At 34.3% G+C, this 15,308-nt stretch overlaps 2 protein-coding genes across 7 annotated transcripts; one reads left to right on the top strand and one right to left on the bottom strand.

Moving 5' to 3' along the window:
• The first annotated feature begins 2,038 nt into the window (after positions 1-2,038).
• On the top strand, positions 2,039-5,487 carry LOC110673066 (protein LAZ1 homolog 2). 5 transcript variants are annotated; one of them, XM_021836073.2, is made up of 8 exons: positions 2,039-2,187; positions 2,431-2,487; positions 2,735-2,843; positions 3,129-3,313; positions 3,407-3,495; positions 3,704-3,953; positions 4,623-4,853; positions 4,951-5,487. In XM_021836073.2, exons 1-8 carry the CDS (start codon positions 2,161-2,163, stop codon positions 5,134-5,136), a joined length of 1,134 nt encoding a protein of 377 aa, XP_021691765.2. In that variant the 5' UTR covers positions 2,039-2,160; the 3' UTR covers positions 5,137-5,487. The 5 variants fall into 5 exon arrangements, with proteins under 5 accessions (XP_021691765.2, XP_057985762.1, XP_057985763.1 ...); XM_058129779.1 differs by having other exon boundaries at positions 2,431-2,492; XM_058129780.1 differs by having other exon boundaries at positions 2,039-2,297; positions 4,938-5,487.
• Positions 5,488-5,492: 5 nt separating this feature from the next.
• Positions 5,493-13,332, bottom strand: LOC110673065 (uncharacterized). Of its 2 annotated transcripts, XM_021836070.2 has the most exons (13): positions 12,753-13,330; positions 12,079-12,231; positions 11,738-11,950; positions 11,571-11,660; positions 11,287-11,403; positions 10,927-11,196; positions 9,882-10,038; positions 9,552-9,629; positions 9,162-9,262; positions 8,517-8,687; positions 6,788-6,862; positions 6,413-6,520; positions 5,493-6,079 (listed from the first exon to the last, which is right to left on the bottom strand). In XM_021836070.2, the coding sequence occupies exons 1-13, from the start codon at positions 13,140-13,142 to the stop codon at positions 5,732-5,734; spliced, it is 2,271 nt and encodes a 756-aa protein (XP_021691762.2). In that variant the 5' UTR covers positions 13,143-13,330; the 3' UTR covers positions 5,493-5,731. The 2 variants fall into 2 exon arrangements, with proteins under 2 accessions (XP_021691762.2, XP_021691763.2); XM_021836071.2 differs by lacking the exon at positions 6,788-6,862 and having other exon boundaries at positions 12,753-13,332.
• Between the last annotated feature and the right edge of the window lie 1,976 nt (positions 13,333-15,308).

The raw sequence follows: 15,308 nt of genomic DNA, 5'->3' as shown, positions 1-15,308 counted from the left end.
TGCCATAGGTGATCTTGGTGTGGACAAGCTAGAGGGACAACATCTGGTGTCCTAAGACGCATCCCAAAGGTGCCCAACACACTGTAGTGCATCAAAAGGTTAGTGCACTTGTTTTTTATCTAATCTAGAGTTCTAATGAATTAATTTGTTAATTTTAAAATCTTAAATGGCAAATGTAATTCAAAAATATATTAAAAGAGTTTTAATATGCTGTTTATCATTAAAATCAAATAGATAAAAATAAATCTTGCATGATGCATGTGACCCTAGATGAAAAATTTTGAATTTTAATGATCTAAACTTGTGTTTTTCATGCTTCCGCTCTTACAACTACACCACCTGAATACCATCCACATGCAAGGTTGATGTAGTAGTTAGAAGACCTTTGGTAATTTGTCTCATTTTAGGACAGTTAGGATTCCTTTGTTAGAGCATTATCGAGGCAAGTATCAATCGGAAAGGGAAACTTAATGAGTTTAAATAACTTAGCACCAAAATTAAAAAAATTTGTGTTAATTATTTGGGACCTAATGATTTGGGGTTCAAAAGTTTTTCAGGCCGATTAGTTTAGGGGACATTATAAGTAAAAGAAAGAGTTTATTATATATATATATATAGAGAGAGAGAGAGAGAGATATGTGTGTGTGTGTAAAAAACGAGTTCAATAAGCCAATAGATAGTTCTTCTTCTAGCAAGATCGATAGCATAACTAATAACTAAAAATGCATGATCGGTGATTGTGAAACAATAATACCTCCTGCATAGTATTTAAAGAGAAATTATCTCCATCAATCATAATAGACATAGGCTGTTGGGCCACTGCTTGCATCAGTGTTAGTTCAGAGAGATACGTTAAAGACATATGAAGTTTTGGATTCCAACTGTAGCTACATCTACCCTTTATCTGTCATAAAACTTTTGCTCATATGCTAGGCTGGGTAATTACCTTTAGCAGTCAAGCCACCATGATCGATTGTGTAGTGAAAAGGCATTGTTTAGGTAACCACCATCAAATCCATTCTCATGTGAGTCACATATTGCTTAGATAAATTGATCAACTGGCCATATTTGATCTTATAGATAAACTCAATAGTTGGCACTGCTAAGAAAGTTCAACAACTTTCACAATGTTGGCTTTAAACATTTGCATCAGTAACAACTATAATTGCTCTCCAATTCATCGGACCAAGTGCATTAGTCATGCTTTCATACTTTGAATTGGGTTATTTGGACCATTTTAGGCTATTTGGACCAATTGAATACAGAATATTACAATTGGTATTAGAGTCACCCGGATTAGGAAATTATACAAAATCGGTGGCCTTGCCAGTAAAGGGCTACCCATATCTAGAGATGAGTGCAAACACTAGATACTAGGACGCCACAATACTTGATGAGTCTAGCCTTAGTCATTGTATAGCACAGTATCAACACAATTAGTGATGAGGGCATCACAAAATTAAGTAGATGAGATTGTCATATTTCACATTAATGGTATATGAGAAAAAGAAAGGTTATTATCTCTAGGCTTAATACTAAAAATAACTTAATTAGTTTAACCATTTTGGGCCTAATGGTTTGAGACCTAAAAATTATATTGGCTAATTAGGTTTGGAGTGTTACAATTGTTTCACAACGACGATGGCATGAAGTCCTTAATATTTGGTATTATTGAAAATTTGAAATAATTTTTTTATACATATTAAATATAAGTTTGAGTCAATAAGAATTTGTTCGGTTGAGAATTTAAATTTTACCAATCATCTTTTTAATAGTGATCTGTAAATTACATAGTAATCAATAATATTGGCAGTATATCCTAACCTTGTATTTATAGCCTTCTACGACCTAATTTTTTTTATCAAAAAAATATGTAGTCACCTTATAATGTCAGACATTCAAAAAAAACTTTGTTATAAAAATTAATTATGAAAATTTTCACAGTAGAAAGGTAAAATTAATTATTTCAAGTAAAATTATATATATTCTCTTGAAACCAATATAGAGCAGCAATTAACTAATTATATTTTCGATTCTTAATTACTGTCTTTTAATTACTGGCTGCCATTTATAGCATCTGGTTATCTTGTTACAGGTTTGGATCAAGTAACTAGTCTTCGTTCAAGTTTAGAGATTGGCACAGCTTGATGGCATCAACTGATGTCTCAGCCTATAAAGATACCTACGGTGAGTTGCACCAACCAGCTGTTATTATTGGAGGATGCTTTGCAATTGTAGCCGTAGTGCTTTCTATTCTTCTCATATTCCATCATCTCAGATTATACACCAATCCTGCGGTTTGCTCTTTAACCAAACAATGCTCTAGTTAGTTTTTTATTTTTCCATGTAATTACGAATTAGTGATGGGAAATTTCATGATTTGTAGATTAAATTGGATCCTCATTTAAATCTTGAACTCACTATTTCCAGGAACAAAAATGGATCGTGGCAATTGTTTTCATGGTTCCTGTCTATGCTACCGAGTCAGTAAGGTTCTATCTCTTGGATGCTTAAAGTTTCATCACTTCTATATTTGCATTTTTTTTACGGGCTCAAAGTGGCAATTTCTACAGATGGGTCGTCCACAATGGTGTTAATTTAGCATTTGTGTTCCTTGTGAGGAAAAAAAAAAAAGAAAGAAAAATGGAAATTTGATCATTTTCTGCAGGGAATTTATCGTTTTTATGGCTTTGATCATGTACATATGAGAGGATAGTTCTTTGGGTTTTTGCAGATTATTGCATTGTGGAATCCTCAACTGTCTCTTGTGTGTGACACATTAAGAAATTGCTATGAAGCATTTGCCTTGTATACGTTTGGGAGCTATTTGGTTGCTTGTCTGGGTAAGCTATATATATGCGAATATTGTTCATTCTATCTGCTGGAGTACAATGGTGCCAGTGTGCGTCTTAATGTCCCTGCAGGAATTCAACATAACTTCAAACACTTGCATAGATAGAAGTTAACAGATTCAAGAAACTATGGAATATAATCTATATCAACACTTCAATTGAACCTTCAGATTCTTGAGACTCAAATTCTCTATCAAAATGTTGATTTGTATCCCTGTGATATTATTTGGAGAAGATTGTTAAGTAAGCTTGTCTTATACCAAGCTGTTATGGTAGGTGGTGAAAAGTGGGTCATAGAACTTCTTGAAAATGAAAAACAAAAATGGCTCAACCAGCCTTGGCTAGAAGGATCAGATGAAAATCAAGGTCTACGTCAAAGATCCTTTATCAACTTTTTCTGCCGGCCATATGTTATTGGAAGGGATGTCTTTACAATAGAAAAATTTGGTCTTGTACAATATGTAAGCCAAAGCAGTCGACTTTTCCATTTACATGATCTTTTTTTGTGACTGTTAAGTTTTTGTTTGGATTCTAATAGCTTTATGTTACTTCAGATGATTCTCAAGACTTTCTGTGCATTCTTGGCATTCTTGTTGGAGCTTTTCAGTGTTTATGGAGATGGGGAATTCAAGTGGAACTATGGGTGTGCACTTCTTTGATGCTCTTTTCTCATTCCTAGTAATGTCATCTAGTCGTTTAGCTACCTGTTCTATTTTATCTTGAAAGAAATACCTGCTATTTTTCATTTTAGGGCAATTGTTGTCAAGCCCCATAGTTGGAAGGATGTCTTGTTGGAAGATGAGAAATTCTTCATCATAATTTTTATAATGTCTCACTCTGGAACCTTGCAGATATCCATACATAACAATAGTACTGAACTTCAGTCAAATGTGGGCATTATATTGTCTTGTGCAGTTCTATAGCGTAATGCATGAAAGGCTTAAACCGATAAGGCCACTTGCAAAATTCATCAGCTTCAAGGCTATTGTGTTTGCTACCTGGTGGCAAGGTGTGGGCATTGCTCTACTATGTGCTTTTGGAGTTCTGCCTAATGAGGGAAAATTTCAGACAGGGTTGCAAGATTTTTTGATTTGTATAAAAGTAAGTTGTTATGGTTAACGATATATTTACAATTCACACCAGATATATTTTAAGGAGCGTTTTAATTGTTCTTAAGGCCTGTTTGGTATTGTTGTTAAAGATGCTCTTTTTCAAAAACACCTTTTGAAATATGTTAATTAGAGGATATTAAAAATTAGTTTAAAATTAAATTTGACATATTTTAGTTAAAACTAAACAACTTTTTATTAACATCTAAAATGGTACTTTTCCAAAAAGTGCTTTTCTTTACCTCTCAATCTCAACACCAAATGGGCCTTAGTAATAACTATTATCAAGTGTAGGTAGCACTAGATCACAGAGGTTCTGGTATAATTTTCATTAATAACTTAAAAGTTCTGATTAGGTCCTTTGCATACTTTATCTGCTAAGGTTCACAACTTTTAGTTTACCCTTTCAAGTGTTACAGTTTATAAGAAATATATGGATGGCCTATATCTGTGCTCGATTATTAGTAAAACGTATCATATGCATAGATTTTCGCCCTGCTATAAATGATGATATTGATATCAATTTTGAATGGATGGAAGTTTGAAGCCCAGGATGAATTTTTTATGTGCAGAACATTCATTTTCAAACCGTAATTGCCTGAGATGTATGATAATACTTGTTTTCTTAACCACAATGGTATATGTTTATGTGGTTTGGCAGATGGCCATTGCAGCTGTTGCCCATGTATTTGTATTTTCAGCAGAACCCTATCATTTTATTCCTGCTTCTGATCAAGGAAGGGTCACCACTAAAACAACCAAAGCAGAATTGAATTTAAAGGAAGATGATGAGGATAATCGAGTCATGCTTGAAAAGAAAGAAACTTGGGTGTCTTCTGGAACAAGCGTCACTGAGAGCATTCAGGACATTGTTCTTAAAGGCGGTCAAAGAGTAAGTCTCTCCAAAAATATACAATTTGTAATATAACTTCAATGTGGAAATCTCAGTTTCTATGGATTTTATGAATATATATAGAACCTGGAAACAGGTTGTCAAGGATGTTGTATTGACAATAAATCAAGCAATAGGACCTGTTGAGAAGGGTGTGACAAAGATCCAGGAGACCTTCCACCGGAGATCACGAAGTTTAGAAGATGAGAAAGATTCAGAGTTAAAAGCGGAAGAATGGGTTGAAGAAAATCTTCCAGGAAATGAAAGTCATGTCAAGCTTTGAAGGAAATGAAAGAAGAGGGAAAAGCAATAGAAAGAAACAAAACAGAAAGGAATGGTAACCGTAAAGGCATCTGGAAATGCAATTTGAGACCACAGCTGACCATAGTTACAGAGGCATGTGCAAACAATTGTTTCTCTGATTGTCTATGGGTACATGATGCTTGGTGACAGGAGAAGGGACTCGCAAAGAAAATGAGTCGCTGCTTGCATGAATCTTTTAACAGGTGGAGCTTTCTTTTCTACTTGTGTAATTTGCGCATTGAATCTCTGAATGCATATGTTTAGGTTATTTCTGTGAAGACTGATCAATCTTTATTATAAAACTTTCATGGTATGATTTATTACTAAATAACTGTGTCATCCAATCCAATCAAGCATCTCATAATTTCTAATGTAAAATCATTGAAATGTATGATACACGAGAACTTAAAGCGAACTGTTACAGCAGGTGGCCCTGATTTCCTGATTTATCAATACCAGTAGTTGATTTTTGTACAAGAAGCCGTTTGAGGCAGAATGAATGCTTTAAACAAATCTCTATCATACACCGTATATCAAATATAAGTTGTTTAATAAAAATATTTGATGTATAATTTTTAGTTTCCTTCATTTCCACAACAACACAGCTGTGAACAGCACTCTAGGCAGCCAAAACAAGCAAGAGCAACGCAGAGCTGTGTTAATGCTATCGCACATTGGTCGTTCATCTTGGAGCAAGACTGGATGCAGCACATACAACAGCATTTATTACACATACTTCCACAACAATTTGAAGCTGCCTTAATGATGATTTCAGCTGCCTCAGGCAGCTTTGTTTCTTCAACTCCAGGATGAATGTTTTCTGCAGTTGCAGTCACATTGCCAAAGCCAACACCAAGATTTGGTAACAATATTCTTCTCTGGCCTTGAGAATCCACATTCGGAGAATCAGTCTTGTGTGATAACTGCTTACAAGAAATTCAAAAGAAGTCAACAACATGATTATATATTGCATTTAATTGTCAGGGAAAGGGATAAGAAGAAAACACTGCATGACAATTTTATATTATTATCTGACATTTGTTACAGCCAGAGTGATCCAAATGTACTTTCAGCAATGACATTTGACCAACAAAGGAAAAGTAATCACTAAGTCTTAATTTTAGGTTCATACCGCATTCAAAAACCATAGAAATAAAACATATATAGGTAAAACATAATATTGCTGGAGATTTACAAGGACCTGTCTGCAATTTGTAACAGAGAAATGCAGAAAATATATTTGCGAGGGCCAATACCTTGTGCGCTCTAGGTGATTCACTGGCATGATGTGCTCTCTGACTCTCAAGTAATGCCAGCCGAGTATATTCAGACACAACACCTGTTTGTATGCTCATTTTGGCAACCTATCAGAATAAGGATATAACATCAGCAACTTCCCGAATCTAGGAAATGGAAACTTGCAGTCATGACAAGTAGATATGATCAGCAATGTTCGTAGTCTGAACACAAAAATTAGCGGAGCTGAACTTCCTGTTAAGCATTAGTAAGAGCTAGACCTACGATAATCTTTCAGATAATCAGCAGAACAGTAAAACATCTATGATCATGCTCTTTTCTCACCCCCTTTTTTCCCCACATGGTATACACATAGAAGAAACCCAGCAACAAACCTTCTCCTCAAGCTGTTTGTTTTCTGAAAACCATGCCTGGGCTGTGAGTAGATCAATCCGTTGCTTTGCAAAAATCTGTTACAGAAGATAAGAGTATTGGAAGATAGGGTAAAACAATGAACTAAACCATAATTTGTAGCTTATTGATGGGAAAAGGGAGACATAAATATAAATGACACAGAATATGTAAACATAAAACAAACCCTTTATGTAATTACATAGAGGATAAACAACTAGATAGAATCAGAAGCTATAAATGAGATTACCGATTACGGACATAGTCAACTTATCAAATCAAAGACTAGAAGTAAAATGGGTATAGTACATGGTTCATCATCACTCAGCCAAGCAAGAGCGGAGCCTGAAAATATTTTTTTAGGGGCCAATAAAATGATAGAGCTACATGCTTTTAAATGTGGTCAATTAGTTCACTTGACTTTATAAAAATATTTTAAAAATATATAATATATAAAATATTTTTAATAGTTTTTAATATATTTTCGTTAAAATTAATAATAAAAAATAAAAAAGGTCAATTTTATATTTTGCATTAATATATATAAAAAGAGTTCAAGTAACTATATGATTTATTAAATATTATATAATTTGTTTATAAATTTTTTTATAATTTAAATGAAAGTTTGAGATATGTATAAAGTACTTTATGTTTAAATTCTTTTAGGTAGTATAAATAATAAAAAAAATACTCTTAATTTATAATTATCATTTTAATATTTTAATATATTAAAATAATTATAAAATATTTTGATTATTGAAATTTATTTTTTAAAATTAATTTTTTACTAACAATTATTTGAAATTTTAATTATTAAAAATTATATATATATATATATATATATAACACATTATTTATATCATAACAAAACAATAAAAATTATTTGAGGGCCAATGATCAAATAAAATAAATTTTTTAAAGAGTATACATATACGCATAAGGAATTTTGCAGCTAAGTATGACAAACTCAACTCAACTCAACTAAGTTTTTATCCCAAAAATTTAGAGTCGGCTATATGGATTTTATTTCTCCACTCTAAACGATTTTAAGTTAAATCCTCAAAAATGTGTAATACTTCTAAATCATGTTGTACTACTCTTATCCAAGTCAGTTTAGGCCTACCCCTTCTTTTCTTTCTATCTTCTAACCTAATGTGTTCTACTTGTCTAACTGCAGCTTCCGTATGTCTACGCTTCACATGACCAAACCACCTCAATCTCCCTTCTCTCAATTTATCCTCAATTAGCATCACTTCTACATTTTCTCTAATACTCTCACTACGAACTTTATCTAGTCTAGTATGGCCACTCATCCACCTTAACATTCTCATTTCCGCAACTCTTAGCTTAGACACATACGACTCCTTCAGTGCCCAATACTCACTTCCATATAACATGACCGGTCGTATGGCTGTACGGTAAAATTTTTCTTTCAACTTATTGGGAATCTTGCGATCACATAAAACTTCCATGGCACGTCTCCACTTCAACCATCCGACTTTAATCCTATCACTAACATCCTCACATCCAAAACGTGATATTGGCATACCTAGGTTATACTCGTAGCATTGAGTCAGTCGTGGCTATGTGACATGACTACATAATTGAAACAATGTAATAACATCACATGTACCATGGTCTACATTGTGATATAACATAAATAATATCGAGCATAATTCAAATAAAAAGCAAGCTTGCAAGTTAGAGCCATACCCTGTCAAAAGGCATGTCTTTTTCCTTTTGTATCTTCAAGTCCATAACAAAATTACTCAAATCTCCTAAAATACCTTTAGCTTTAACAGTTTCAGGGAAATTTCCCTGATATCTCCCAGAAATAATTAACAGGCCTTCAGAAGAAAAGTCTGGGATACGGGAGGGGTACACCTACAAAAATGATTGCAGATTTAGATCAAACAATTAAATTCATACTATTCAAATGATAAATTGGCTAGATATAGTTTTATTATATCTAAGCTAAGACAAGTACGATAATTGACTAAGATACCATTAAAAGAAAGTAACAGAGAAAAAGCATGTTATGGTATCAGTGGAGCACACATTGTAGATTAACATGTTCAAATTTCTTGTGTGGAAAAAAATCCCTAAAAATAAATACTAGCCTTGTAAGAATCACTGCCTTTATCAAAATAATGAATTCAGACTTGATGCCTCACATGTATCATCCATTGTCATCCTTGGAAAAATATACATCAATACAACAAGAAAATGGAATTGAAGAGCAAGTGGAATCGCATTTCAATTGTGAATACAATTAAAATGAAATAAACAAGTGGCCGGCGATTACACTTTCTTAATAAGGCTAAACCAAAAAACTACATGAACTCATCTAAATCATACCTCAACATCATCAAGATCATCAAATGCGTCAATTGTTATGTTTGCAAGAATGGTAGATAGACCTTTAACAAACAACTTTTGCATTTGAGATTGAACTAAATCTGCCCATAAACAAATAAAATTACAAAATCATAAGTCATATACAACAATAATGCATAATTTAAGTAGTAGTATTAGTACAAGAAGAAGGCATATTTCTTTATATTCTATGTTATCTAAGAATACTTCTTTACTTAGATTAAAATAAAATTTAAAATTTGAAATATCAAATTTAGAAATTTAAGAACAAAAAAAAAAGTTAAATGGCAAAAAAAAGATCCATATAGCTTACTCCAACTAGTTTGGGATTAATGCTTAGTTGTTGTTTGTTTGCTTAAGAACATAACTAACCTACATCATATGTAGCATCATATTGCCCCCCGCTAATCATTGCAAGCATTCGCAGGAAATAATGATTACAATATGTACCTGCAATATTTCATCAAGCCAATATCAAGAGTGAAAAAAGAATCACTTATCATGAATTCTCAAAAATATCATTAAATCCAAAAGGCAACCACAATACCTGCTACCTCTCACCCTCCTAAAAAAAGAAAGGGAGGGAGGGGGGGAGGGGGGGGAGGGAGAGGTGATGGGTTGGGGTGGAAAAGAGAGTTTTTGGCAAGTGGCCATATGATACCAATCCAACCATTTGAAGCACAAGACTAAAGAAGCCATTACCTATGCCAAATGTGTATATACGTGGACATAGTGATCCTTTGCCAGTTAGATGACTTTCCATTAAATCACAAATGTGTCTTTCTTCTTCAACAGCCCCATCAGTGATAAGGAAAATGACAGGAAATGAACCTTGAGTATTTGATACAATTTCCATCGCCTGAAAGCATGAAACAAGCACAAATAGAAAGTTCTTTTACTTTCTTTTCAGTGGGGTATATTATATAAAGTTGATTTGTCAGGCAAGCTCTAAGTGTAGAGGAAGTTTACAAACAATCCCCAGTTCCAACATAAAGTTGGCGTCAAAAGATTACAATGAATGCAAACAAGGTAAAATTGAAAAGTATCAGGTAAGGATGGCAACGAGGTAGGTCGGGGCATGAATCCCTTCACTTGTCCCGCTCTGCAGAGAATTGGGGTCAGGGATGAGTGCTAGGAACTTCTTCCCCACGTAGATATTTTTTTTTAATTTTTTATTATATAATATAAATTTATTTATTAAAAAATAAATTATAAGTTAAAACATTTAATAATGTATATATTTTTTTTGGTTAAAATTATAATATTTAAGTATTTAGATACATAAAAATAAATTAATTTTTTAATAAAATAATAATACATTATTATCAGAGTGGGGAGACCTTCTTCTTGTGCAATATCAGAGGCAGAGCGGAGTCCAAAAGAATTGGTCGGGTATAGGTCGAGTTTGGGTTGGGAACAATTGTCATCCCTGTATTAAGCTCAAAATGGATAAAAATGTAGTAAAAGCCTAAACTGGTGGCACAAAAAAAAAAAGTTTGAAAGCCCTATTCACCAAAAGTAAACAAGCTCTATATTTTTCTTTAGAATGATGATTGGTGATCAAGACCAGAAAGATATTAATTGTTTTGAAACTCGGTCCACCTATATGCTTTGTAACAGGATGCTAACATTTTCTGTGTGTTCTATTTTGTATTTGTTTGCAAGCCACTGCCCTCACCTATTTTGTTTTAATGGATATTTATGGATACATTTAGAAAAGATCAGAAAATCATACAGGAGAAATTACCTGATTTAGGGGAAGCAAAATATTTGTACTACCCCCTGCTATAAAGTTTAGATTTATCCACTTAACAGCCCTTTCAACTGTTTCTGCAGTTGCCAACTCCATCGATGGAGAAAATAAATAAGTCTCTCCATTAAAAGCTATAATATTGAAAGAATCTTTTGAATCAAGTTTGGTGAGGGCTCCAAACAATGCATCCTTTGTACCCTCAAGTGGCTTTCCTTCCATGCTTCCACTTATGTCAACAACAAATACTATCTCTTTTCTGAACACCTATCAGATTGATTAAGATGAGGACAGATACAACAAAGAGATGGCTAAATTAAAAGAATACATATCAGATAGAGCATATGCTACACTAACCTTCCCACTGAATTGTTCTCCTGGAAAAAGATAGACGGAGAACATCTCTCTTTGGTCGAAATCTTGCACAGTTGGGGATTGCAAAATCACACCGCCATATATATGACTTGAAGAGACCTAAAACAAGCACATAATATGCTAGAATTAAGTCCTGAACACATCCAGATAAAACTGCCAATTGCAAAGATGCTCATGGATCTCCAATTTGCATTTAACATCCACAAAGCTATCATTGGATAAGCATATATGTGCACTAAAACAAACAAAAAAGACATGAGTCTTACAGAATATGAGATAGCAAAGTCAATATCTGTCCAATTGAGAACTTCTGATTCATACAAGAAACCCAACTTCCCTGCTTCACGTTTTAATTGCTGGAAGGCAACAAAACTACATTCAGATATATATCATAATTAAAATTCAGAACCAAGGAACCTAGTCCAAGATTCACCTTCAAAGGATGACTAGTCGTCTTGCACACAATTTCAGTTCCAGTACCAGAGTTCACATTCAATTGTATCTTTTCTTTTTTGGGTAGTTTCTTTACAGCGGGAGTGACATACTCTGGAAAACTAAATGGCACGATCAGTGAGAACTCTCCATTGCGGTATAATAATTTTTGTATCCAACTAACTTTTATGGAAAGACTGGTGCCTCCATCAACCTTGAAAAATAAATTAAAAGAAAAAACAGCTTTAGAAGAAAAAAAGTTAAAAATAGAGTTTTTCATAACACAACACTTCAGAGCATATAAGAGAAAATCAATGTCTGCCTGTATCAATGAGTACTCACTTTTGGAATTGTCAGGGTAAATATATGAGGCTTCAAAAAGCCTCCATTTTCGGGCCGGCCTTCCCTTTCCATATCTTTCTGACCATCCACTGCGATCAATTCAGTGGAATAAGACTTTCCAGGAACTTCCACCTCAACACCTAGAATTGAACCCTGTTAGCCAAATAATGTATTGCTTGAGAACAAAAGGAACAAAAGCAAAATTCAAACGCTTTAACAAACAAAGATAAATTAACAAAGATCGTCACATGCAATGCACCCTTTACCTCTTCCCTTCATTAAAACATAATTTTATCATTACCACTTAGCCCGCAGGAGCACGTACTGGGGTCAATGTTTATGGCCCATATGGAGTGGAAGGCGAAGAGGAGTGGTCTAAATGGTCAAAGATAGGTACTTGAAAATTGAAAGCATTTTAAAGCTCGTACTCTCTCTTTTATATTCATTAGTTCGTAACAAATTCCAGACTCAGGCTTTTTGCTTAGGAATTTTTTAAATTCGTGATGTAGAAACAGCAACTAGCTGACGTTGAACCCAATCTAGAGCAGACACAAAGTTCTCAATGCAGAAAAATATTTCCAATAATGACCCAAAATTCATGAATTTTTAAATGGAAAATAACTTACTCAAATCCACGAAGAACCTTAGAAAATTTACAACATTCAAGCACACACCTGCTCGCCCATAGGAATCGCAATACGGCAATCACAGCAATTGCTGCCCATAACGCAATGGACCCGCCAGGAACCGCTTAGGCGAACAATAACGGAGTCCAAATAAGAATCCGACTCAAGTTCTATCCGGTTCATCTGGAGCGGAATGAGCGCGGGCGGATCACACCGGCCGTACACGTGCGGCTGGTAGCTGGGAATATCCGGGTTATCCACGATAGCGGGATCCGATATGACTGCGTAAACCATGGGTGCCGTTGGAAGGAGACTTTCAGCCGATTTCTCCATGTGAACATGCGGCTTAGGCGGAGCGACAGCCCTGTCCTTGCCGAAGTACAAACGCTTGGAGAGCTTGAGCCCATCCTCCACGGATTTGCCGAATTCCTCAGCCATTGATTCGATCTTTCCTCTTCCAAAATAGGTAAACTCTTGTTCTCTTCGTGCCTTGCCCTTGGAGAAAAGAAATTTTAAAAGGAAGGGAAAGAGACGAGCAGCAGAGAATCACTCTGGAGCTGGGTTTCTTCTCGCAAATGGCGTAAATGGCACACATTGGTTCTCGCCTTTTTAAACTTTCAGAGACGTTAAAAATTATTATTATTATTATATTATTACTATTATTATTTGTTTTAATGTTTTGCCCGCTTCGTTGCACGTGACCTGAGTCAGCTGGGCCATTTGATTAACATTGGCGAATGGGAGATTGACATGTAGGACGCCGGCGAATAGGTAGTTGAAGTTAACAAAACTGTATAGGAAATAGCGAGATTGTAACGTTAAAGTGACAGGACTGTGTATGAAATGGAACGTTAAGCAGCATGAAGACACACGGTGTCGTGTTTCATTGCCATACGTGGCACGCTGGATGTCCTTGTCATAAAGATTGCTCTCGATCTTGACAAAGAACGGAACAAGGAACAGTATCATTCTCTTTCACTTTCTATCCACAATCTTTGATATGATTTTGGGTACACAAATTCTTAGCGTAAATCCACACAAATTGCAAATATTCCTCGATTGACTTAATTAATTTCTTTATTACTATTCATTTCGTCTCATAAAAATAATTTTTTATTTTATCTATCTAAAATTATAATTATTTATTTGTTTTAATTTATTTATTAACTTATTAATATATTCATATTTATAGTGTTTTTATGTTATTAGTTAATTTTAATAAGTTTTACATGTATTTTTATTATAGTGCTTTTATTATTTTAATAATTTTAATTGTGTATCACTTTTTGTTTTCTTAATTATCACGTCATGTTTTGTCATCATGTGTAACCATGCTTGCTTGCTTAGACCATGCTTGGATGTTAGTCAGCAAACATCCTATTAAAATTACTCTCGGTGAAACTTGTTTTTTCATATGCTTGGCCAAGTTTCGTGCTTGTGTTGGCATCAAATAAGAAGAAAATTAAGAAAATTCAAAGTGCCCCGTAAGCTACTTGCGCTGGAACATTTGGAAAGCCCGTAACCAAGCCATAATCCGGCCTTCTGCCCCTGATCCAGTTGTCAATTTTCGAAGAGCCCAGAATGCAGTTGATGAATTGCGTTTTATTGTTGTTCCACAACTTCATTCTATGTCTTATTGTTAATCATCCTACTTCTAGACAGTCTCGGATGTGGATCCCCTCAAATCTTGTACGGTGAAATTGAATGTTGTCGCATCCTTTAGTAATGTTTCATCCAAGGCTGGCTATTGTGTTATTTTGAGAAACTCTACAGGCCCATTTATAGATGGTTGTGCAGCTATTTTTAATTGTTTATCCCCCTTGGTAGCAGAAGCTCTGGGCATGAAAGCAGCTATTGAATTTGCAGTTTTCAAGGGCATTGTCGAGTGTGTGATAGAATCGGACACCCTACAAACTATTCACCTGATTTTATTTTCTAATACTCCATTCCCATGGGATGTGGAGGTGATCATTCATAATATCAAAAGCTTATTGTCAAATTATTCTGGGTTCTTTGTATCCTTCATTCCTAGATCAGCCAACTAACAGCTTCTAATGCTAGATTAGGTAGCCCGAGCTTCAGGTGGATCTTTAACCCCCCGGAACAGTTAGCATTATTGTTGGTTAAGAATAATTTGTATTCTGTCTCATCTCATGAATAATAATTCCTTTTTCTAATAAAAAAATCAAATAATTTAAGATTATTTTTTCTTGCATCTGATAATTAAATTTTAGACTATCAACTGGTAGAATTTAACTAAATTAGGTCCAAGAGAAATCAAGATATCATATTGCTTTTGGAAATATTAAGATATTTTGAAAATAAATTAAATTAAATTTAACAATTCAAAATTATTTAGTCCGTTAATTTTAAAAATTAAAAAATTATTTCCATTATTAAATTACATCAAATTGAAATAAAACCAAAAAATAAACCCTCAATATGTTTTAATTTTTATTGAGCCACAAATCAAAACCACTTGTTCCAACCGCGACTAGATCTAACCTCGAGCTCAGCTACTTGACCCTTTCCCTTGCCACTGTAATTACAACATTCCGCGTGAATCCTACACAAAATGAGAAATCCATATGAGCTCCACCCAAG

Source organism: Hevea brasiliensis, chromosome 11 (genome assembly GCF_030052815.1).
Source record: "Hevea brasiliensis isolate MT/VB/25A 57/8 chromosome 11, ASM3005281v1, whole genome shotgun sequence".
Classification (NCBI taxonomy): domain Eukaryota; kingdom Viridiplantae; phylum Streptophyta; class Magnoliopsida; order Malpighiales; family Euphorbiaceae; genus Hevea; species Hevea brasiliensis.
This window is presented reverse-complemented; position numbering and strand designations above follow the sequence as displayed.